Consider the following 27,297-nt stretch of genomic DNA (forward strand, 5'->3'; position numbering starts at 1 on the left):
GTAATTACTGCCAGGCTGCTCTTACCATGAAACATATTTTGTTGGAATGTGGAAGTTTGAATACCATTAGACAAATTTTTTATAAGGAGAGTACTTTGATGGAGGGTTTTAAAAAAGTACCACCAGGAAGAATTAAATTATTCTTAAATTAATTATCAGAAATTGAACTGAAAAAGCGTATATAACATTGAATATATATTTTTTATGAGTTTAATTTATTTATATTTGATATATTTGTCTGAGGAACTTTTTATTGTAATACGAATTTGTTTTTATCATGTAATATTTTTATGTATATTCATTTTGCCATGAAATAGCCATAAGTTGCTTATGTGGCAATAAATAAATAATAAATAAATAAGTAATGGCATTAGCATTATATTTTAATATGGACAGAACTGATTGATGGTTCTTAATTAGGAAAATAAGGGGTTGGCTAATTTAATTACAGACTAGGTTTCCTTCATACAAAACAAATTTCCTATTCTTCTTCTGTTGATTTGGAGGCCGCAGTGTGATCCAGACGTTTCTTGACAGCTTTCGTAATATTAACCCACATAACTTGAGCTCCTGTTTGGTTTGGATGAGACTCTGTGGCACCGTTTCATCTCTCCGAATGAGACCAGGCCCTCTTCAGAGCCGGCTGAGAGTTGTGTTGCCGCCAGTTGTACCTTTCACTCATTTCTCTTCTTCCTCAATGTCTCGTTCCCCTTCCCCTCATTGCATCATGCTTGTAATTATGCTGCAACTGGAGAAATGTCTGTGGCAGAGTTGAGTTTGGCAGCCGGGAACTGTGTGCTTTGGAGGCTTTCACATGGCAACTGGTGCAGTTCTTGTGAGCAATTCATTTTTGTTACTGTGTGCTCTCAATGTGTGTAGGATATTTTAAGGACATTCTGGAAAATGACACACACCAACCACAGACAAAACATTGACAACCGCAGACAAAGACACAACACACAAACACAGACACAACACTGACATACACAGACACAACACCACCAACAACAGACAGTACCACAGACCCAACACACAGTCATACACGTACACAAAGGTGACAGACACAACACGTAAACATGGACACGACAAACAGAAACCTTCACACACACAATGCAGAAAATCCTGGACACAACACTCACAAACACAACACCAACAACCACAGACAGTACCAGACACAACACTGACAGATACAGACAAAAACACAGACACAACACACAAATAAAGACACAGACATACATAAACATTAACAGACACAACACAGAGAACCTCAGACACAACACACAAACGCAGACAAACAGAGGTAACACATAAACACAGACAGACCACCAACAACAACAGACAGTACCCCAGACATAGACAGACACAACACTCACAGACACCGACAAACAGACTGACACAACACACAAACAGCCAACCACAGACAATACACAGACACAACGCACAAACACAAAACACAGACAGACAAAAACACACAGACATCACAAACAATAACAGACAGTACCACAGACAAACAGACAGACACAACACCATCAACAGCAGGCAGTATCACAGAATTAACACAGACCGATACAGACATAACTGACAGGTACAGACACACCACCAGCACCAACAACAACAGACAGTACCCCAGACATGGACAGACCACTACACTGACAGACACAGACAAACAGACTGACACAACACACAAACACAAGAAGACACAGACACAACAACTACAGACATACACAACCACAACACTGACAACACCCAAACACAGACACTGACAAACAGAAACGTACACTGACACAATATCAAGAACCTCAGGCACAACACAACCAACCACAGACACAGACAATACACAGACACAATGCACAAACACAAAACACAGACAGACAAAAACACACAGACACCACAAACAATAACAGACAGAACCACAGACACACAGACAGACACTACACCACCAACAGCAGGCAGTATCACAGAAACAACACAGACAGATCTAGACATAACTCACAGACACAGACACACCACCAGCACCAACAACAACAGACAGTACCCCAGACATAGACAGACACTACACTGACAGACACAGACAAACAGACAAACACAACACACAAACACCAACACAACAAACAGAAACATTCAGACTCAACGCAGAGAACCCCAGACTCAACACCGTCAGACACAGACACAACACACAAACACAAGAAGACACAGACACAACAACTACAGACATACACAGCCACAACACTGACAACACAGAGACAACACACAGACACTGACAAACAGAAACATACACGGACACAATACCGAGAACCTCAGGCACAACAAAGCCAACCACAGATACAGACAATACACAGATACAACGCACAAACACAAAACACAGACAAACAGACAAAAACACACAGACACCACAAACAATAACAGACAGTACCACAGACACACAGACAGACAAAACAACACCAAAAGCAGGCAGTGTCACAGAAACAACACAGACAGATACAGACATTACTCATAGACACAGACAAACAGACAGTCATAAAACAGCTACAACACACAAGCACAGACACAACACCAACAACCACAGACTGATGTGTGTCCGGTTTCAGCATGCATGTTAATGGAATTTTAATGATCTCTCTTCATTTTTCCTCACATCTGCTCTTCATGTTTTACAGGTAAACAACAGTTACCTCAAGACTATCCATGTTACTGATGTCTGTGCTTTATTGATCATAAATAAAGTGTACACTCTAAAAAACGTTGAGTTATTTATTTAACCCAATGGTTGAGTTAAAGATATTTGGTGCTTTGTTGGGTTATTTTTTAACCTTTTATTCGATATATATATCAATATATAATATATCAGTTAAAGGGCCAGTTCACCCCAAACTTAAAATTCTGTCATAATTTGCTCACTCTTCACTTGTTCCAAACCTGTTTGACTTTCTTGCTTCTGTTGAACACAAAAGTAGATATTTTGAAGAAAGCTGGAAACCTGCAACCATTCTTGAGCAACAAATATGAACATCAGTGTGTTGTTAAATTGAAGACCGCTAAAAATCCGCCCTGGTATCATAGGAATAAAATACATATTAAAGTAGAATGGCACAGTGGCTCAATGGTTAGCACTGTTGCCTCACAACAATAAGGGCGCTGGTTCGAGTCCTTGGCATTTCTTTGTGGAGTTTGCAGGTTCTCCCCGTGTTTCCCCCACAGTCCAAAGACATGTACTATAAACTGAACTAAATTAGCCGTAGTGTGTGCATGTGAGAGTGTATGGGTGTTTCCTAGTCCTGGGTTGTGGCTGGAAGAGCATCCACTGTGTAAAACATATGCTGAAATAGTTGCCGGTTCATTCCGCTGCGGTGACCTCTGATAAATAAGGGACTAAGCCGAAGGAATGAGGAATATTCATTCATTCGTTTTCTTTTCGGCTTAGTCCCTTTATTAATCTGGGGTCGCCACAGTGGAATGAACCACCAACTTATTCAGCATATGTTTTATACAGCGGATGTCCTTCCTGCTGAAACCCATCACTGAGTAACACCCATACACTCCCATTCACACACTTACACTATAGACAATTTAGCCTAGCCAATTCACTTATACCACAAGTGTTTGGACGGTGTGGGAAACCGGAACACCAGGAGGAAATATGCGAACATGGGGAGAACTGACCCAGCTGAGAGTCGAACCAGCGGCCTTCTTGCTTTGAGGCGATCGTGCTACTCACTGTGCCACCGTGACGCCCAGAATGAGGAACATACTCGAGTATAAAACTTAAAAATATTAATAATAATAATATATTTTACTGTTTTTTTCCTGTATTTTTTCATCAAATATACGCAGACTTGTGTAGTAAAACATTGAATTAATTTACAGAGCCCACATTATAATGAGTAATTCATTTATCTTGAATGTGTTAAAGTTTTTTGGAGGCTTTTAAGTGATTTATTGTGAACGTTCCTACAGATGAACATGAGCTCTGATGGTCTTGGTCTGGTGGTTTTATTGTTGAGTCTCCACTTCTCTCATTGGTCAGGAAATGTTACCTTTGTTTTGATTATGAATCTTGTTTCAGGCCGTATGTGACCATCTGTCTTTTCCCTTTCTTATGTGGGCACTTCATGAATTGACCTTTAACCTCAGTGGACACCTGAGCTTGTGTTGTGCAGTCTGTTCTTTTCTTCCTGTTTTTTTTTGTAATAAAACTTTTCTGAGTGCACCAGCATTTTTATGGGGAAGTGTCATTAATCTGAACTGATTTTATCTATTGTGGTTTGATTCACTTGTGATATACGCTGATAATTATACTTCATAGTTTTTCCCCTCATAGACAACTTCAATGGAAAAAGATTGCTCAATGACGTATTGCATTAGGTTTTAAATATGAACTGACTAAAAAAATTCTAAAGCAACCTATGTTTGTTTGTTTGTCATGGTTTGTGGCATTTTAGTTTAGTAATTAAATTTTATGTTAGGTTATTTAATTCGTTTAGTTATTGTTTAATGTTATTTTTGTTTTGTGCATCGTTTTGTTTTGTTTTTGTTTTTGTTTTTGTTTTTGTTTTTGTTTTATTTTATTTTGTTTTGTTTTGTTTTTTGTTTTATTTATTTTTTTATTTATTTAGTTTTGTTTTTTGTACAGTTTTGTGGTAGTTTGTTTTTGTTTTTTGTTTTGTTTATTATTGTATTTTGTTTATTTTGTTTTGTTGATTATTTTTATTTTGTTTATTTTATTTATTTTTATTTTATTTTTTGTTGTCTTTTTGTTTAGTTTTCATTATTTTATTTTGTTGTGTTTATTTTTATGTATAATTATTTTATTTTATACTAGTTTTTCTGTTTTGTTTTTGTTTTTTGTTTTGTTTATTATTTTATTTTATTTGTTTTGTTTATATTTATGTATAATTATTTTATTTTAGTCTTTTGTTGTTTTTTTGTTTGTTTATTTTTTTTTTGTTTATTATTTTTTATTTTGTTTTGTTTATTTTGTATGTTTAATTATTTTATTTTAGTGTAGTGTTATATATTCTATATATTATTTTTTTGTTTTATTTTGTTACTATAACCATTTCTTCTAGTGTTGATAGCACGTCATGATTTTGCCAAGTACTATGCGATCCTGGATTAACATTCATGTTGGTCCTCAAACTTAATTTTTGTTCGAAAATGTAATCCATACCCATTCCCTACTCCTAAATCCAACCATAATTCTAAATTATTCCCAAAATCAGAGGGGAATAAGAGTTGGATAAAAATAATGTAGAATTGCATAAACCTAACCGTAAGCCTAAACTTAACTTAAACTGTAAACGTATCCCTTAATTCTGATTGGCCGATTGGAATATTCTTCCAGGATTAACATAGATGCTAATCCAGGAACATATCCTACTTGGTGAAATCAGGTTGGCGAATGTTCACAAGTGTTATAATCGTCATCAACATATAAATATATATCTTTTTCTCTGGCTATAGGGGATCTTAACGTGTCCGTGAATGACACAGACCATCAAGGAGAGTTCAAATCCCATCAGTGGTTTGGAGCAACAGTACGAGTGCATCAAGACAGTGTGCTGGTGAGATCTTTCTTGTGCAACAATATGTTTAAAATAAGCTGTACAGCATTTGTGACTCAAATCTAATTTTATGCTCTTAAACTGTGTAAGTCTCAGATTATGAGCAATAAGATCAAATCCAGCTCTATTCATAAGTCATATAGTTCCTTTATTGTCTTTCTGAATATGAACTCTCTGTGGATAATGCTGGATCTATTACATCAAAGCCTAGGTGCTTTACTTTATGGATGATCAAGCTGTGACCTGGATTCATCGTCATGCTTACTTTACTCCAGATGTAGCGTTGACCTCTCTTAGGCTCCATAGCATATGGGAGTCCATATAGATGGAGGTGAACTTTAACCTCATGCATGATCCTTTCCATAGGCTTGTGCTCCTCTTTACTCGTGGAGAACCAAGGAGGACACACCGCATGCTGATACAACTGGCTCTTGTTTTATGTCTGTCAAAAACTTCACCAAGTTTGTGGAATATGCTCCGTGCCGCACAGGTGGGCTTGAAGTTACTTGGTGAATTGTATTAAATTAAATGTTATTAAATTGTATTTTACTTTATTATTTTTTATTAACAATTAAAACAATGTATTCATATTTTATTAACAAAATTTTATTTCGTTTTGTTTGTTTTACTTTATTTAATTTAAATAAATTTTTTATTAAATTACATTTTATTTTATTTTATTTAAATGCAATGAAATTTAATTAAATCAAATTTTTTTATTTTCTTTATTAACAATATATTTATTTAGACACACGGAGAGGAGGGCATTGTGCCGAAACTGAAGTGTTTTGTATCACCTGAAGAATGTAAAATAAAAACTATACAAAGCAATTATTTGATGGGTGCAAATCATTACCTTCTGAATAATATTATTGACAAGATTAACTCACCAAAAAAATTTGTTTAAAATTGTACAAATTTTTTAATGTAATTTAATTAGATTTAATTTGATTTCATTTAATTGAATTTTATGTTTTATTAACAATATTTTTATTTTATTTTATTAATTATATTTTATATTGTTAACAATATTTAATTTTGTTTTGTTTTATTTTATTCTAAATTAAATTTATGGAATTTTGGAATTTTATATTTATTTTATATTTATTTTACTTTATTAACAGTCTTATTTTATTAACCATGTTTAATTTAATTTAATTATTTTATTTATTTTATGTTTTTATTAACACTATATTTATTTTATTTTAGTGACAATCTTTTATTTTATTATCAATATTTAAATTTGTTTTAATTTTGTTTTGTTTAATTTTATTTAATTTTAAATTCTTTTTATTTAATTGTAATTTAATTGTAATTTAATTTTACTATGTTTTTATTAAGAATATATTTATCTTATTTTCTTGACAATCTTTTATTTTATTAACAATATTTAATTTTAATTATATTTAATTTAATTTAATTTTTTAGTCTACACTATTGATCAAAATGTGAAATTTGTACAATAAAAGTTTTAAAGTTTAAGTTTAAAAAAAATTCCGCTCACAAAGGCTGAATTTATTTGATCAAGAATATAATAAAAATGGTAACATTGTGAAATATTATTGCTTTCTTTACTTATTATTACTTACATATTTTTTGTTGTCATTTTCTTAAATAATTTAGTTTGTTTGTTTTATTTATTCCTTTGATTTAAAGCTAAATTTTCATTACCATTACTTCAGTGTCACAGGATCTTATGATGAAATATTTATTTATTATAATTTACTGTGATTTAATGCCATTCAAATGTATCATTATTCTTTTTTTTTCAATTTTATAATGTAAAAAAAATATTTAATTTCAAATAAATGCTGTTATTTTCTTTTTAATCAAAGAATCGTAAAAAGTAAAATGATCTTATTATTAACAATTTCACTGTACAATAGTGTTTACTTTATTTTTGATCATATAAATGCAGCCTTGATGTTCAGAACAGGCTCTAAAAAATAAGAAATAAAATTAAGAAATCGGATTGATCCTAAAATTTTTCACTCTCAATTTAGAAAACATTATAATATGACTAAATGTTTATTTTTTAATAATAAATTATGATACAGTGCCATTCATTATTATTTTTTAACCATTTTTATTTATCATGAACACATTAAACTTTTCAAGAGTAAAATAAATCTGTAATGTAACATTTTATTTCAAATAAATGCAATTTTTTTTTCAAAGTATCCTAAAATATCTTATAAAATTATTATAAATTATTTCACAATTTTACTGTATTTTTAATGAAATAAATGCAGCCTTGGTGCACAGAATAGGCTTTAAATAAATAAGAAATTAAGTTTAAAGTAACAGTGTTTGTCTGTTGCAGAATTTCGTGGAAGGAAAGGGCAAGGCTACTGTCAAGGTGGATTCAGTGCTGACTTTACTCAGGTGAGAGGCTTTTGGAAATGAATAACGTTAGATCGTAAATGCAATGCACATCTGCTGTATATTCCTGGTCTCACCTAAAGACTGTTGCTTTTTACAGGAAGGAAAGGTGGTGTTGGGAGGACCTGGCAGTTACTTCTGGCAAGGTTTGACTTTCTACTGTGTGATTATGCATGTGTATATATATGTGTGTGTGTGTGTGTGTGTATACATGTAAATATTTTACAAGAAGTGTCGTACGAAGATTATACATGAAATAAATACCCCCATTCAGTAAATTCAGTTGATTAAAATGGACAGTTTATAATGCTACAAAACTTTCCATTTCATATAAATGCTGTTATTGTACATTTCTATTTAGCAAATAACCTTTAGGGAAAAAAGTAACGTGATTTCCACAAAATACATGCATGCTAGAACAAATTTACTTCATTTATTAAAATATGAAATGATTATTTTTACCGTTGTGTGCTGTTGGGGATGTTTCCATCCACTCTGGGGTGATTTTGTCTCAATTTGGCCACAGCTTTCTCTGTGTTTCAGCAAATGGTATGATTTTTGGTGACAAATCATATTTTGACACATATTTTGGCAAAGCGCTTTGTAAATGTAAAAAAATTCAACAATACACCGAATGGGCAATTGTACTACCCCTTTGTTATGTTTGGGGCTGTTTTTACCCATTGACTTCCATTATAATGACATGTTTTGATTGTAAAGCCAAGACATCATATAGTCATGGATTCTTGATTGTTAGTGGTTTTGCCTGTTGGGTCAAAGGTCAAATTTGTCAATTTTTTTTGTGTGAGAGAGTCTGTGAAAGTCTGAGAGAGACCTATGCGCACTTGCCTTGATATGCCTGAGAAAATCAAAATAAGCACCTTAGCTCTCAGAACAGTAAACTTAGTAAGTGTATTTATGTAAGTACACTGTAATTTTGTCATACTCTATAGAACTCCATATAAAAGCTAAAAACTTTTTTTGCACAGGCTTATCTAAAGGGTTAATGGTGCCAACTGATGATAAATGGCAAAAACTACACATTTTAGCTCTTCCCAACAGGGAAAAGCACCAACAATCAAAAATGCAGGATTATATGCGGTCATGGCTTTGGATTAAAAAAATGTGGTTATAATGGAAGTCAATGGGACAAGAACAGCCACCAACATAACGAAAGGGTAGTCAATTTAAACAATACACAAGGGTTAAATAGTCAAACATATTTTACAGCATTTGAGACTTCAAAATATTGACCATGAAATATCGAATGGTAGATGTATACGAGTTTCATAATTTGACCAGTTGTCCATCAGTTCTTATAGAAATGCCATTCATTATTTGCATTGACTGTGACCTTCAGCTCAATGTAAACGCAATTAAAGATCAATATTTTCTTACCATCTCTAGGCCAAGTAATCACTGCGTTCAAACAAGAAATTGTCAAGGCCTATTACCCAGGATACTTCTTGACCTCAGTGGGTGGTCAGATCCAGACCAAACAGAGAAAAGAGATCAGATTCGATGACACCTACATGGGTACGTCAAGTCAAAAACTACCTGTTGTTTTCTTATCACAGGAACTTTTCTCTGTTGTCACCGCCTGCATTTTTTCATGTTGAACAGGTTATTCAGTGGCTGTGGGCGAGTTTACCGGTGATGATGATGAAGGTGAGTGTTATGAACTTAAAAAATTCAACCTCAACATCATATGCAATGAGGGAGGTTACTTGAAAAGTAAGAAATTACTAATTATTTCATAATTAAAATAGTTTTTAAATAATTTACTCTGTCTTAAAAGTGATTTAATTACTTAATGAGTAATTTGATCACTTGAGTACACAAAATCCATATAATTATCGATATAATTCATAGTCATTATAAATTACATTTTTAATTATTCAAATTTGTGTCAAACATGGGCCTTTTAGCTTTATAAATTTTATTTTCTTTTTTTTTCTTGCCTCTGAATTTATACCATATATTGTCAATTTTATTTTTATTTAATTTCTTTATTTATTTTGACAGACAACACAATTACACTGGACACAATTACACTGTTTTAGCAGACTTGCTAATTCTCAACACCTGTCCACGGGAGGCTTGGCCTAAAATGAAAATAAAATGCATATACAGTACACTATTATAAACATTAAAACACATTATAAAAAACATAAACATTATAATTCTTTACATAAAATTGCTATAAGGCAAAAGCAAAGGCAGCATGATCAACAAACCAATAGTACATTGCTTGTGTAAATACTGCGGTTTTGTTTTTAACCACTTTTTAAGTACACTACTAAAAACATTTATATTACTTTCTAATTTTAGGCTGACAGGTAAATCATTCCACAATCTGGTTCCCTTAACAGAGATTCAATTCAATTCAATTCACCTTTATTTGTATAGCGCTTATACAATGTAGATTGTGTCAAAGCAGCTTCACATAAAAGGTCATAGTAAATTGGAACAGTGTAGTTCAGTTTGTAGTGTTTAAGTTCAAGAGAAAACATACTGACCAAAAGAGGTCTCACACTTTGGAACAAGACAGTCGCCATTAGCAGTTGCTCATGTGACTTTGTGAGAGGATTGATTGAGAGGATAATTACAGTAATTATTTACCTTGTAAATAATACATTTTAATAAATAATTTACTTTGTAAATAATTATGCCCAACACTGATTAAAGGAGGTTTTTTAGGTTACCGTTTCACTAGATTATTTTTATTATACTTACAAATATATAAAAAAGAGTGATGGTGACTGTCTATACCACAGCTAATGCTTTAATATCACCGTTTGCGGTTTAAAAAGCTATACACGGAACTTTCAAAAACCTTTGAAAGGATGTGTTATTATTATACCCTCTTTATGAATCCATTTCACTTAAACAAATTTCCAAATAGAGCCCTTAAGAGTGACTTAGTGCGCCTGTGATCGCCAGAATTCTCTGAGTTCCTGAGGAACCCACTCATTTCCATGTTTCCACTACTAAATCTTTCTCTTTTCCCCTCTCTTTGTTTGGCTCGCCTGCGTTCAGACTTTGTGACTGGAGTTCCCAGGGGAGTCAGACTGCATGGACAGGTGAGAGAAAACAGTCACAGCCATCAACTCTGACATTTAGCCAGAAACATTTCCACGCAAAATATGGACTTGTGTATTCACAGCTTATCTATATAAAAAAATACGATACAATTTCTTTAATGTTGTCTAAAGTGACTACTAGTTAGTTTGTTGTTTAATGGTTATGATGGTACTTGATGAGCAAAATGTATCATATGTTCTCTTTTTTTTTAACTCAGGTTTCCATTCTCAATAGCTCTCTGGATGTGCTGAAGATGTTCACTGGTGAACAGGCAAGTTTGATGGCTTTTTTATTGATGCTTTTCCAAGAATGAGTGATTACTGGAGATGTTTAATCGTTTATTTAGTGCTATAACTAGGCCCAAATAAAATCTTTGCTCACGGAAATACAGTTTTTTGAGCTCATTGTTAAGTCCATTTGCTTTCTTATGTAAATGTGTGTACATTTATACTGTATTTATTAGGTTTTTATATTAATTTCAATAAGATAATGAAACATGCTAACATTTAGATGATCTGTGTACAGTACAGTTTGTAAAGTAATATTATCAGTCTTTTTGTAGATATGTTATATGAGAGATTTGTACTGTAGCTTTATTACCAGACAAGTTCTAACTTGCATTGTACAGTTATAATTTTTAAAGTCAAGTTTTTAGTTCATATGCTCTCAAAATCATTCATTAAAAAAACATCTGCACAGAAATAGCAAAAATATGTGTGTAAGAATGATTAATTATTTGTTATTCAATGATCAGTATTGCAATATTTTAGTCTGGTATCATATCGAAGTCATCATTTTGGTATTATATTAGTATTAATACTAGTTCCACTTGTGTAGTAAATAAACAGTTTGACTTTACATGAAATTATTTCCTCTATTCAGCTAAAATGCAATAAATTGGTTTATAATCCTACAAATGATTTCCATTTCAAGTAAAGGCTGTATTTTGGAACTGTGTAATCATGAAAGAATCTTGTAAAAACATTTAATTTGATTTCCACAAAGTTAATATTTATATAATAGAAGCACAAAATCAGCGAATTAGAAAAATATACTTTCTGAAAATAAAACAGAAAACATTCATTTTGAACAGTAAAATATTTTACAGCGTATAAGACTTAAAAATATTAAAGTCTTATTGACCATAACATTTTGAATTAGAGCTAAGATTATATTTCATAATTAGCACACTCATTATCTGTGTTTTTTTGGCTTTTATAGTGTCAGATTGGGGGAGTACATATAAATCTAACTTACGATCCTTATGTACAATGCAGAAAAAAGTAATTAGATTGATAGAAAATGTGGGGTATTTGGAGCATACAAATCCTTTATTTTTTAGATTGAAGATACTTAAGTTCAATGATTTGGTTAAATTTAAAACAGCACAATTTATGTTTAAAGCTAGAATTAAATTACTTCCGAAATGCTTACAAAAGTGTTTTGATGAAAGACAAGGGGGATGTAATCTAAGAGAAGAACAAGATTTTATTAGGTTGAAAACAAGGACAACTTTAAAAAGTTTGTGTATGTCTGTATGTGGTGTGAAATCATAGAACAGTCTAGAACAGATTCTCAAACAATGTCATGATATTAATCAATTTAAAAAGTTGTATAAATATATATTATTAAAGGAGTATAATGATGAATAGAGGTGATTGAAAAAGAATAAAATGAGAAAGGTATGATGAAATTTCAATTAATGGCTCTTTGCAATTCTATGTATTTTTTCAATCTATGTTATAAAATGTAAAGGCACAAATGGAATCAAAAATATAATGTGTCAAAGATGCCAAAAGGATCATATATGTCTCATGTAAAGCTCAAATGTCTCATGTAGAAAGAAGAGATAAAAGAAGAAGTAATAGACTAATGATGTGTATGGTAATGAGTGGGAAAAATAATAGGCTTGTGCTTCGTCCCACTCCATTTTGACCATGTTGAAATGTATTTTTTGTTAAAGAATTTTTATGTATGATATTTCTGTTTGAAATAAATCAAATCAAATATTATTATTATTATGCTGAAGCTATTTTAGGATGAGAAATGCAAGTTATTTTTACTCCTTTGCAAAGCTTCATCCCACCGTGCTGTTCTTTTGCACAACAAGCAAAAAATCATTTCCTTTACAAGACTCTTTAAACCGGGCTGGACTGCTCTGTGGTAAGCAGTAAAGGATGGATTATGTGAGGCAAGAGCTTACGGGCAATTTTCCTAAATGAGCGCCACAGTTTCTGCAAATGGAAATAGTTGGAAGACTTAAACTGCTCTGATTGCTTCAGCTGAGTAAATACAATCAAAAAGCATTTGTGTGCCCACCTCAGGGGGCTTCAGAGCAGAGCCACATCTGAATCATCAAAGAGCTCTTTTCATGTACTCGCACCATAGCAAAGTGGAGTAAATGGTACTGTGTGCCTTAAGGCGTAAAGTTGCTGCTCAAGTGAAATACAGGTTCCATGTAAAAGGTAAAAATGGGAAGCTTCTATCTACAGTGGGGATGAAAATTAATGATCAACCCATTTCCTTTATTTTGATTGTCCAGTTTTGAGAATTCTTTGTCAAAATGGGCAAAGATTGAACCCGAAGTGTGTAAAGAGGTGAAAGGTTGAGGTGGCTGTGCCATGGGTGTTTTGTACAGCAGAGAGTTGGGACTCTTATAGATTAATTTGAGGGATGTAAACAAAAACAATGGTCCCAACGTATTCCCTGATTTACATTTTTAATTTTTTTAGCTTCCGAGAACCAAAAATATTGATAAATTACATTATTATAGCTGTTTTAACATTAAGTTATGATTAAATCATCATAACTTGTTACAGTTATGAAATAGTTTGATGATAAGCAGGAAATGTTCATGGGCCAATGACATGACCACACTGAAATGGTCTATACAGTTAGATGGCAGAGTTAACATGTGGTTGCTTCCCTCGCTTCATCCCTCAATCAGACAGCAATTTCCATTTCCAAGCTTTGCCACACAGCAAAATGGGTTAAGTAGTTGCTTAAAGCCTGATACATAAAAAAGGCAGACCCAGAGTCCTGATCTAAACCTGATTGAAAATCTTTGTAGACTAATTTATGGCTAAGAATTTTACTAAAGTCATTGAACTATTGTATTTATGTGATGTTCTTTGCTGCTTATACAAATTAATTTGCCTCTGGGTTTGATAAAGGGAAATTAATCAATCAATCAATCAATCAATCAAACTGTGGAAGAGACTGTAAAAGAGCTGCTCAAGATCGCAACCCAAATATAAATCTATAGCAATCTGCATATCATCTATTTGCATATAGGAAGTATATGCAAATGACATGCATGACATAAAAGTTCTTCTATTCAATGATTGGAATTACTAATATGTTTCTATATGTTCCAATAATATTAGATATTATACGGATATCAAAATATGACCTTGCATGTTCTATATGTAATTTGCGTATATTATCAGATTTCTTTATGGGAACAGTGCAGTGTGCGAGACTAGTGATGTCTGTAAGCATTTCTGACTGCTGTAACCCTCAGAAGATTTAGCTGTGATTGTTTTTAATATTACAATCATTGCGGTTCTCTGGGTTTGTTGTTGTTGTTGAACTGCCTTGATTATTTTGTAAAATATTGTTCTAAAAGCACTATAAAAATTCCATCCAATTTTGACTAATGAAAATGAAATAAATTTTTGTAAAAAATGAAGTGTTCATTTTATTTTCTCTCTACATTTTTATGACTTTTTTCAAATTTTTCAGATGGGTTCCTACTATGGCTATTCTGTGGCTGCCACTGACATAAACAATGACGGGTAGGTCCACAACCAGGTACCACAAGAATGTGCACCGTGCAAGAATGTGTTCACTGTTTAAGTTTGTGGTTTGCATCACCTCCAGGATGATGGACCTGCTGGTTGGCGCTCCCATGTTCATGGTTCGTGACTCTGATGGGAGGTTGGAGGAGTTGGGTCGAGTTTATGTGTATATGCAGAACGGTCCTCTGGATCTCATTCCTCAGCTACCTCACCTCACCGGCACACAAATGTTTGCCCGATTTGGGAGCTCCATTACACCACTCGGAGACCTCAACCAAGATGGATACAATGGTGAAAATTTTTTATTTTATTTTATTTTATTTTATTTTATTTTATTTTATTTTATTTTATTTTATTTTATTTTATTTTATTTTATTTTATTTTATTTTATTTTATTTTATTTTATTTTATTAATGATTAGATGTATGCACTTCATTTGTTTATTCAAATAGTCATTTAACAGGTCACTTAAAGTAAATTTTTTAAGCACTAATAATCAAGTAACTATGTATTTATTAATAATTGTATCATTTTTTTCTGTTTTTGTAAATTTTGCCTTTTTATTTAGCCATTTATATTAGTAATTTCTATACTATTGATATATATGTTTTTATTTTTCACAAAATGAAAATGACAAATAAAACTAGCTGAAATAAATTGTATTTTGTTTCAAGTAAAAAAATATATATATTTTAGTTTCTATTTTGTGCTTTGTTTTTGGTTTTATTTTTATTTAGCTATTAATAACCCTGGTACTGACAAGTGAATCCACTTATTTCATTCTTTTTATTCTGTTTTGTTTCTTTTCTTTAAAAAATACCATATAAAAACCATCTGATGTTTATTGGTTAATATAATGTTTTATATGTTTATACGCGTTTCATTTTTAATTTGTTTAGTAAGTAAATACTAAAGTAAAGTCATTTTATAATAATAATAATAACTTTTTGTAATAATAAACTTTTATAACCCAATCAGTTCGCCCTTAATTCTGCAATGTCCTGTTCACAGATGTGGCCATCAGCAGTCCGTTTGGTGGTGAAGACAAGCAAGGGCTGGTGCTCATCTATAATGGGCATGCTGGAGGACTCAGGGAAAAGCCCTCTCAGGTGATCTCTGGCCAATGGGCTTCTGCCGGACTCTCAGCGATACCTGCTAGTTTTGGTTACGCACTTCGTGGAGGCAAAGACCTGGATAACAATGGCTACCCAGGTGAGAAAGCATTGTGTGTTAAGCTACGGTAATCTATAACCATTAAAATTATATCTGATACCATGTTTATTTTTGTTGTTACTGCAGATCTCATTGTTGGTGCATTTGGTGCAGACAAAGCTGTACTTTACAGGTAAGTTGGACATTTAAAAATATATATTTTAGATTTCAAATCAATGTTGTTCTTTTGCACTGTACTTTTCACAGATGAAAAATAAATAAATCTTGTCTTCATTAAACAGAAATTGGGGAAAAATTAAACAGGGGGCTAATAATTCAGAGGGGTTAATAATTCTGACTTCAACTGTACATGTGTGTGTATAGATAGATAGATAGATAGATAGATAGATAGATAGATAGATAGATAGATAGATAGATAGATAGATAGATAGATAGATAGATTGTATAGTTTTTTTGTATGTGTGTGTATATCACATATACATAATAAATACATATAACACACTCACGTATATATAATGTCTAAACTATTTTGGATGCGATAAATCATGATTAATCTCTGCCCAGCACTAGTGTAAATATTAGTTTATAATATTTGTTGCCATATTGTATTGTTGATCAAATAAATCCATTACAAATCCTACCAACCCAATCTCTTAGAATAGTTTAGTTATATTGATCTTTTAATCCTAATTCTATTTAAAAATTTGCAGGCTAAATACTTTGTGTTATGTCATTTTCAGGTCTCGTCCTATTGTGAACACCAGTGCCACCTTAACTGTCTATCCTATTATGATCAATCCTGAGGAGAAAGTCTGCGCCATAAGCCGTGGGAATGAGACGCTGCATGTGTCCTGGTATGTCTGCCGTCTTGTCTTTAATTTGTTGCATTTCTTGTTCAAAGCAGTAAATAGTCTTTATTTAGACTTGACAGTTAGAAGTTTGTCCAAATCCTGAGCTTTCAAGAAGCGATAATTTGAGTCAAGATCATCATTTTTGTTCACATTTAAATGCCACATTTAAGTCCACTTATATAAGAATACAAACAAAAATCTAATTTAGTGAATTAAGGGTTAGTTCATAACATCAGCAGTCACGCTTTGTATGTCAGGATTGGAAATATGAAAGAGTGTATTTGTTGCTCTTCAACAGGCTAAATATTAGGGATGATGGAAAACATTGATTCACCATAATATCACAATATTTTTTTGCGACAATAATATATATCAATCATTGACACCCATATCAACACTTCACCAATATTTTATTCTACTATTTGGTTGAATGTTAAAATGAATTTAATTTCTTGTGAGCGGGGTCATTTTCAGCATCAAAGCGAGTTAGTAAAGTTTAGGCATTCAAAACTGCATCCCAAATGGCACGCTTTACACTATCCACTTATGCACTATGTCCTTAAGCACTTGCGCACTTAACAGTGTAGTATATGTATGTAACGTTAGTGTCATCCCAAATGGAACCCTAATGGTTTTTTTACTAAGCGGAAAATTCAAACAGTTTCCCAGATGACGTTTGACAGTTGACCAAACTACCAAATAATACCTGCCATAGTATAACCGGATTCACCATCAGGAGGCGGTATAATCACTCTTATAGGAGAATTTTGCTATAGTAATCCAACATGTGCGCCCGATAGCTCCGCCCCTTCCGCTACGCGAGCAAAGCAGCAGTAGTTGAGTGTGTGAAGTTAAGTGCGTTTTATCGGTTGAATAAGTGCATCATCCAGGTAATTAAAGTGCACTTATTCATATCAGTGTGAGTTATCGGTGTGAGCACACTACTTATGCTATTTACACTACAAAATGGCGTAGAATAGTGCATAAGTATGCGATTTGGGACGCACCTAATGTTTATGAAATGTTTTGGTGCTTGACAATTCCATTCTTGCACTGCAGCAATAAAATTCAGATCAAATAAACAAACTTAGAAATGCTTTTTGTCAAAAGTTTTGCATTGGGGACATAATTTGAAGTAAATTTTATGTGTATGGCATTTTTCACAGACATAAAGTCACAAAGTGCTTTACAATAAAAGAAAACTGGAAAACAGGAAAAAGAAAACGTCAATAAAAGTAAACATTGAAACAAGTTAAAAATCCAGGAACAAAATCACTGATAGACCTAAAAAAGAATGTATTTATCTGTATACTTGTTCTGCTGTATATTTGTGTCATAGGTTGTAATTTGTTTATTTCTTTATGACTTACTGTTCACTTGTAATGTTTAATGTTTAAAAAAAAATTACTCTTCCTCATGTGGTTTAAATCTTTTATGAGTTTCTTTCTTCTTTTGAACACAGTGTAAGATATTTTAAAGAATGCTGGTGTCTGGGACCCACTGACATCCATAGTCATATTTTTCCTACTATGGAAGTCAATGGAAGCCAGCAACCAGCGTTTTTCTATATATCTTCTCTAGTGTTCAACAGAAAAAATTAACTTAAATAGGTTTTGAACAAGTGAAGGGTGAGTAAATGATGGCAGAATTCTTATTTTTGGGTGAACTATCCCTTTTCCACCTTATAAGTTAGGCTGGTGGTTACTTCTCCAATGCTGAAACGGAAATTAAGAATTCTGAAATGTATTAGAACACTATGTGGCATAATTTTTGTGATGTTTAATGGCTCAAAACAATGTAAGTAAAAACTTTAATTTTTAATTTAACTACAGTTTTTCTCAGTGGTATCTAACATGGAATCGAATATCAATATTTTTTAAAGGTATTATATCAAAGTTGGAAATTCCAGTATCACGACAACACTAAAAGGGTGTAGATATGCTGTCAGCAAAGGTTTTTCAAATGGTTTGGACACGCTGTGCTGGTTGAGAGTGAGCCAAGAAGGTGGCGAAAAGCATGAAATGGACTTTTCCCACTTCTATGACGCATGTTTTTGAAATATTCATCCTATCGGCAGAGGCAAAGGAAACTCTGAAGGGCTGGTCTCTGTCTGATGTGCAGTGTCTCTGTCTCCGCCTGTTCTGTTTTATACAAGGAAAGTTTGTATACGTATGTCTTGATTACACGTCGTTGCCTAGACACAGAGACTTTGTGGAGAAATTAGAGAGAGAGAGAGAGTGTGTGTAGCAGTGGCTTTGAATGAGATATTGTTTGGTGGTGGAACACAGCTGGGAAACATCAGGACGCACTGAGCTACACACACTCACACGCACAGATGTATACTGAAGCTTAGAAACACACATGGGGAACACTGCATTTATTGCGCAGGTCAGAAGCAGCCTGGATTGTGATTTTTCTCTTTTTTTCAGCCTCTCATTCTTTATTTATTTCCTTTTTTTGTTTTTCTTTTTATTGGACACAGTTGTTTGAACTTGTTGAATCCCTCTTTCAACTTTCATACTGTCAATCCTTTTTCTGCAGTGTTTTCATTTTTTTGAAACTGTCCTTGTTTTATTTTATCAAACTTTTTTCTTTCTTGATTTGAGTTGGATCCTGATTTAGTTCAATCAAATAGATAACGACATTGATAAAAATACAGTTAGATAGCTAAATAGTTGGTTTAGATTGTAAAGATCAGATTATAACACTTTCTTTCAGACTTTCATACTGTTAATCCCTTTTCTGCAGTGTTTTTGTTCTGTTTTTGTAACTGTCATTGTTTTTTTAATCATATTAATTTCTTTCTCAATTGATTTGAGTTGGATCCTGATTTAGTTCAATCAAATAGATAACTACACTGATAAAAAATACAGTTAGATATCTAAATAGTTGGTTTAGTTTGTAAGGTTTGGATTATAATACTTTTAGATTAAACTGTTGCTTAAGATTTATTTTATTATTTTTAGATTTTTAAAAATAATATAAATTAATACTTTCATTCAGCACGTATGCATTAAATGTATCAAAAGCAACAAATAAGACTTTTATCTTTTTTCATCAAAGAATCCTGTTGAATATGTTACATGTTCAATAACAAAAACATAATGTCATAAAAATAAGAAATGTTTCTTGAGCATCAGATCTATATATGATGTATGATACTATATAATGTCGGCGCCAATAGCCGAGTGGTTAATCGCACTAACATAAAGCACCATGGTGCACACTGTGACCTGAGTTTGATTCCCAGCTCGAGGTCCTATGCTAAACCTTCCCCTCTCTCTGCTCCCAATACTTTCCTGACCTCCACTATCCTATTCAAATAAAAGGTGAAAACCCCCTAAAAATAATTTCCTCATTATTCGCGGGAGTTACATTCTTAAAATAACCCGCAATAAGTGAAATCTGCAAAGGAATGCACTTTATTTTAAATTTTTATTATTGTAGATGTTTTAAGGCTGTAAAACCCCGCACTACACACTATATACACTTTTCTCAGACAGGGATTAACATTTTCACACTTTTCTCTTTTGTTTAAACACTCTCCAAGTTCAAAACTTCGTAGGAAAATAATTCCAGTATTATAGAATGAGACCAAAGATCAAAACCTGTTGTCCGACGCAAATATTCATCGCTGTCAACAATAAGTTCGTAAACCTTTTTAGCTTTTTTTTTCCTGCAGTCACTGATCCACAAAGCTAAAGCACACTCCATCTTTAAGGGGGTCGCACACCGGATGTGCCGCACACGACAGTAGGAAGTAACACACTGCAAGCGATCAAAGATTTAATGTTAATTTGGCAAGCTAAACGCATTCTGTACTACAGCTAATCAGTAGGCAGAACACAATGCGATGTAAAAAAGGCATGTCAAATTGCACTAAAATAAATCAGAAATACTGCCAGGCCACGAAAGGTGAACCGAATTATAACGAGGAACCACTGTATATATATATATATATATTACAATATAATAATGGAGAAAACCTTAATTTTATATTGCCATATTTGTTGAAAAAAACTTATTTAAAAAATAGAATTAAAATATCTTACTGCCCCCAAACTATTGAACAGTAGTTATTACAAGAGTTTCCGCCACAGACATGACCTTTAACTCTCCTGTCTGAAAACACCTTTACATGTTGTGTGATCCATTGCACTCTAGTCTTATTTCCTTCCAGCCGTCAAGTCGTAAAGCCAGAGGAAACAATAAAACCAAATATTCCATAGCCGAAGAGATGCAAGCAATGTGTTTCTAATGCCACTCTGTAATAAATCCACTTCATCTCTCATTGTTTGTCTCCTCTTCTGCTTACAGTGTCAACTTGAGCTTCTGCCTTTCAGCCAATGGCAAGCACCTGCCAAATCATCTCGGTAAGCCACATCTGCTCCTGTTTACCCAGCTATAGGAGTCTGTTTCCAGGGTTATCCCAAATAGAATAGCTTTTTAAAGAATATGTTGAATTTGGAAAACATTATTAGCGACATGTACAGGAGACTCAATGTGATTCAGTGTCCAAATATGTTCTTATTTCAAAGTTCAGTTTTGTTTTATTAGTAGAAGTAAAAAGAAGTCTGAAAACTCTTTGCATTGATGTACTTGTAACTTGTAGCAGTTTATTTACAGCTTAGTCAGGCAGGCAATGGTCAAATATGAAGGGTAATCTAAAGAGGTCGTTGCAGGCGGCAAACAGGATAAACAAGAAACAAGGCAAGGATCAAAAGGCATGGCAAGACTAGACAATGATAACGCTTTGTACTGTTACAGGTAAACAAGACTCAGCAATGTGTGTGTGTGAGAGGTATATTTATAGTCCTAGTAATTAGTCCAGGGAGCGACACGGTGGCTCAGTGGTTAGCACTGTCGCCTCACAGCAAGAAGGTCGCTGGTTCGAGTCCCGGCTGGGCTAGTTGGCATTTCTGTGTAGAGTTTGCAAGTTCTCCCCATGTTGGTGTGGTTTTCCTCCGGGTGCTCCGGTTTCAATCACAGTCCAAAGACATGCACTATAGGTGAATTGAAAAAAATTAATTGGCCGTAGTGTATGTGTGCGAATGAGTGTGTATGGATGTTTCCCAGTACTGGGATGCAGCTGGAAGGGCATCCGCTGTTTAAAACATATGCTGGATAAGTTGGCAGTTCATTCTGCTGTGGCGATCCCTTATAAATAAAGGCACTTAGCCGAAGGAAAATAAATAAATGAATGAATGAATAATCAGTACATCGTGAGCTTCCATTAATCAGGGGAAATCAGGAACTGGTGTGAGTGGAAAGACTTCCGGGAGTTGTATTTCATATAGTGGCCGATGTGTAGTTCTCCAGCGATCTGAACAGGCTAGATTGCTGGTGATCGTGACAGTATATTAATTAACAAGAAAACACCATCCAGCAATATTTAGACGGATGTGTAAAATGTGCTGGACTCTTTCCTCTCAATAACAAATTGATGAGCATTGAAAAGAAGTAAAGAAAGATTCTGATCGTAGTGACATGGATATGTCGAGATATAAACAACCAAGGATGTTGTGGAATGTCTTTTGTATTATCAGCATTTATTGGTATTTTCCTAAATCTTATTAAACGGTCAGATTAATTAATATGAATTAAATTAACACTAATTTGCATCCTTTCAAAATTCTTGATTAATTCATTTTTTTTAACAAATTAATTTATTACACTTTAAAAATTTATGTTACTTTAAAAAAGTGAGTAAACCCGTTGCCTTAAAGCAACAAGTTGAAAAAAGTCAGTAAACCCATGATTTATATAATCATGCATTTACTTAATAGTTATAAGGCAACGAGTTTACTCTCTATTTTTAAAATCAATTAAAGTCAACTAATCGCTTTTTACAGTGTAGTCAGGTTTTTACAGAGGGGATTTTGTTAACTGCATAATTAATAAAGTACTCTAAATAGGCAAAATAGTCAGTGTTCATATTTAGAATTAGGATATGACTTTAATCATAACATTTGGTGTGTGTAAGTGCTTCCGAAGGAGACATATGGTTCAGTCCATAATTGATTGAAAAAGTTCAGTACATAATTGAATAAAGAAAACGACCTTAAAAATTGTCACAAATCAATAAAATGCTATAAAAAAACTCTTAACAGTGTAAATAGGATGTTTCCTTTCTATTAGACTAAAAAGCACTTCAGAAAATCCCTAAAGTCAATCTCAAAGCTGACCAGTCAATCTTAAAATAAACCAGTTGTTTGGCATCTAACAGAGCATTCTCTGCTACCCCAATCTTTAAGCCCTTGTTTTTGCATCCACAACCTTAAGAATGTATTTATTCAGTAACTACTTCCCTCTATTCCCCTCTGGGCTAATGATACCACCATATGCCCTGCCATTAGAGGCCTTGACTATGTGCAAAAAATAACACCTACTGCACTCGCTCCGATAACAGAGCACAGGTGCCCAACACGCATGCAAATTCCTTCATGCCCTTTCCATCAAAAGCCTTTCTAACAGTCCTTCTCTTCAGGTGGTGGATGATGATAAATCCTGAATGTTTGGACGGACCTTCCACTCAATGCCAAAGCATAAATGTCAGATCTAACCAATAGGCATTAGATTTAGTGCTGTGTCAGCATGGCGCAGTCTTGCACCTGAATGCAGAGCCAACTTGAAGGCATATTTCTAAATATACCTGTGTGTGTGTTGTAGAGTTTAATGTGGAAGTTCAGCTGGACCGTCTAAAGCAACAGCAGAAAGGGGCTGTACGGAGAGCTCTGTTTTTAGATACGCAGCTCCCTGCTTTGCATCGAACGCTGACTGTGCCGAATGGAGCCAGAGTCTGCAGCGATACCAAGATCTACCTGCGGGTGAGTTTGACCCAAGATTAACAACAGACTGAGCATTGTAATTTGAGACTTTTTTTGGTCATTAAACGAATGGTTTACACAAAATGAAAGTTTGCTGTTCGTTTAAACACTTTGCTTCGGGTGTCCCAAGTTTGAGTCCCAGCTAACAGACCTTTCCTGATACACTCCACCTCTCTCTCCAATTTTGATTCATGTCTTCTTACTGTCCTATTGTAGGCAAAAAGTTCATCTAAAATATAAAACAACTACACAACCTAAAGCCATTTAAGTTTTAAGTAACATTTCATTAGTTACCTATAATACTGTTTTCAGAAGTATATAAGATTTCTAGCTGAAACTGTAGTGCTTGTTGATTTATAATGCAAGTTAGTAACGATTGGCATTTTGAGAATCCAAAAAATCATATATAGGCAAAGGTAAACTTATACCAGTGGCTTCTTAGGAAACATTGAGATCTTATGAAGGTAATTAAACTGCTTCAGTTCACGTGTGAGTTTGTGCAAATGGATATTCATTCATGTATAGTTTTTTTTTTTTTTGATTCTTAATGCTGCCAACTTGCATTTTCTAAATAACCAAGCTTAAAAAATGTTATTGTTTATTGTTTTGGTGAGCTTTCACTATATAAAGGTATTAGTAGCTTATTGCAATGATCTCTTGCTACAGTTTGGTTTGAGACACACTACTGATGTAACAATACAATATTTAAAGGCAAATTGAACTTTTTTCCCACCTAAGACATCTGATAGTGTTACCAAAAAGTACTCTTGAATGAAATACTCAGTTTGACCTTACATCAGAACTGGACACCAAATTCAAAGTGTTTTGCTTGCTCTCTTAAGTTGTATTATATTAGACTCTTTGAAGTAAAATATAAATAGATAGATAGATGATGCATACATGATAAATACATGCATGTATAGATAGATAGATAGATAGATAGATAGATAGATAGATAGATAGATAGATAGATAGATAGATAGATAGATAGATAGATAGATAGATAGATAGATAGATAGATAGATAGATACGATATGATAGATACGATATGATAGATACGATATGATAGATAAGATAGATGGATGGTTATTTGTGTGTGTGTGTGTGTGTGTATGTATGTATGTGTGTGTGTATATATATATATATATATATATATATATATATATATATATATATATATATATATATATACAGTATATATATATATATATATATATATATACAGTATATATATATATATATATATATATATATATATATATATATATATATATATATATATATATATATATAAAACTATGCCATGATACATTGTTACAACCCTAGATTATTAAACTTGTGAAAGTTTTTTGTGGTTTTAATGTACATTTTATAAGGAACAGTACTGTGAGCCAAAGAGAATTAAAAGCTAAACAATGGAAAATTGCAGTGGAAAAATGAGCTGTGCTGTTTTAGGTGAGTTTTCCATTCCTTGATTCAGCACAAGTGTTAAAAGTGAGGATAAGTAAGATGAGTGTGGCAACAGATGCCAAAAATGCAGCGTGAGATTAAGAGTGTCATTTCGTCCTGCTTTGTGACCTTTCTCACAAACTCCCTCTCTGTCTTCCTCTCCACCGGAGTGTAGGATGAGAAGGACTTCAGGGATAAACTGTCTCCCATCTTTGTTGCACTGAACTTCAGCCTGAATCCTAAAGCAGCAGCAGACAGGCATGGATTGCGGCCCATCCTCAACTACCAGACGGCGGAGCTCATTGAACAGAAAGTATGTACATCCGCTGCGGCTCCACATATCACACAATGCTTTACATGAACAGTCATATTACATGGTATACCGTACTAGTATAATATACCGTACTAACTAACTAAAAAATAATCAACCTCATATTATTCTGTACCATTTTCGATACCACAGAAAAATATTGCAGCAGCATTAATTAAAACCACACATTTTATGCTTGTCTTTTGGTGTAAAACCAAAAGCATGATCCAGTGTTAAAGAACCACTCCACTTTTTTTAACAATAGGCTCATTTTACAACTTACCTGTAGTTCAACTTTTGAGTTTTAACAATTTTTAATGCATTCAGCCGAACTCAGAGTCTGTTGGAAGCAATTTTAGCTTAGCTTAGCATAAAGCATTAAATCGCATTAGACCATTAGCATCCCACTCAAAAATGACCAAAGAGTTTTAATGATGTTCCTATTTAAAGCTTCACTCTTTTGTAGTTATGTTGTGTACTAAGACTGACAAAAAATGTATAATTTTCTAGGCCAATATAGAACAAAACTTTCTTATTCTGAGGTAATAATTAAGGAACATTTCTAATCTTTACTTTTCAGTGTTAAAGAATCACTCCACTTGTTTCGAAAATAGGCTCATTTCACAATTCAACTAGAGTTAAACTTTTGAGTTTGAATATTTTTGAATATGATCTCAATGTCTGACTGGAACAATTTTAGCTTAGCTTAGCATAAATCATTGAATCGAATTAGACCATTAGCATCTAGCTCAAAAACGACCAAAGAGTTTCGATGATTTTCCTATTCACAGCTTGATTCTACTGAGACTGACATAAAAAGGAAAAAGTAGCAAATTTTCTACACCAATTTGGAACTTTACTCTCATTGTAGCGTAATAATCAAGAAACTTTACTGCCGTACCATGGCTAAAGCATGCACAATGTTATCACGCAGTGCCCGAAAGCCGAGAAGTTCTCTAGTTGTGCCTTGTGGAGAGGCGTTTGTGTGTATTGAGGATTAACAGATTTGTGTTGGTTTTTTTTTTTCCGGGTGGACCCTCTCACAGACCATATGCTGTCTGTTTAGGTTTAATGTTTTGGGTGGCAGTTTTCTGTCGGTAGTTATTGAGACTGTGCCGAACATGTGGGTCGATCTTTCCATATGCAGAAAACATTTAAGCCAAAGGTCTTGGAAACATCGCAGATGGAGCAGTCGACTGAAACTTTCACTCATTCAGGCCAAAGTGGAAGCACTTTATTTTTGATAAATGAAAGCTTTTATAATAAATGAAATTATTTTATATCTGTCTGTCTGTCTGTTTGTCTGTCTAATAATAATAATACTAATACATTTTTAGCCTAATTATTTTTTAGTTTCTAGATGTAATTTTTTTAATAGTAAATATATATTGTTTTCTAGTGCAAATAGGTTATGCCAAACCATGCAGGCCTTTCTATTTCAATCATTAATGAATTGACGAATTCATCTGAAGAAAATTGCGTTTATATGCTTCATATTTGCACATTATGACTAATGTGAAGCTTCCCTTTGCATAAAAATACACATTTTTTGGGCCTCTTTTTAACAAATGTTGTGTCATCCTCTGGTTTGCTGACCCAGGCATGGTTGACACTTCCGTAAACACTTGAAGCTAGATTAGGAAGGACATATGCACATGTTGACTGTCCTCTAGTATCTGAGCTTTCTAATTGTTTGGTTGCTGCAGTGAACCCACACAACCCTCTTGAGGAGGTTCAGAAAGGCCTGATGCAGAGCTGTGGAAAAAGTGGCCACTCTAATTAGAGCTCAGAAACTGCTGATTACAGGGAAGACAATTTGCCCTTTCTAATCTCTTATTTCTTTTTTTTGTGTCCTCATCG

The 27,297-nt window shown here is 33.4% G+C and overlaps 1 protein-coding gene across 1 annotated transcript in view; it reads left to right on the forward strand.

The window, feature by feature from the left end:
* Positions 1 to 27,297, forward strand: part of itga5 (integrin, alpha 5 (fibronectin receptor, alpha polypeptide)) — a 105,316-nt gene that overhangs the window by 43,527 nt on the left and 34,492 nt on the right. Inside the window, 16 exon segments of the mRNA XM_056449268.1 lie at positions 5,461 to 5,561; positions 5,928 to 6,051; positions 7,885 to 7,946; positions 8,044 to 8,089; positions 9,351 to 9,479; positions 9,567 to 9,611; positions 10,983 to 11,026; positions 11,245 to 11,298; positions 14,772 to 14,824; positions 14,910 to 15,118; positions 15,839 to 16,039; positions 16,127 to 16,172; positions 16,741 to 16,854; positions 21,169 to 21,224; positions 23,521 to 23,678; positions 25,303 to 25,440. Of these exon segments, the coding sequence (XP_056305243.1) occupies positions 5,461 to 5,561; positions 5,928 to 6,051; positions 7,885 to 7,946; positions 8,044 to 8,089; positions 9,351 to 9,479; positions 9,567 to 9,611; positions 10,983 to 11,026; positions 11,245 to 11,298; positions 14,772 to 14,824; positions 14,910 to 15,118; positions 15,839 to 16,039; positions 16,127 to 16,172; positions 16,741 to 16,854; positions 21,169 to 21,224; positions 23,521 to 23,678; positions 25,303 to 25,440 (1,580 nt within the window).

Source organism: Danio aesculapii, chromosome 23 (genome assembly GCF_903798145.1).
Source record: "Danio aesculapii chromosome 23, fDanAes4.1, whole genome shotgun sequence".
NCBI classification, from domain to species: domain Eukaryota; kingdom Metazoa; phylum Chordata; class Actinopteri; order Cypriniformes; family Danionidae; genus Danio; species Danio aesculapii.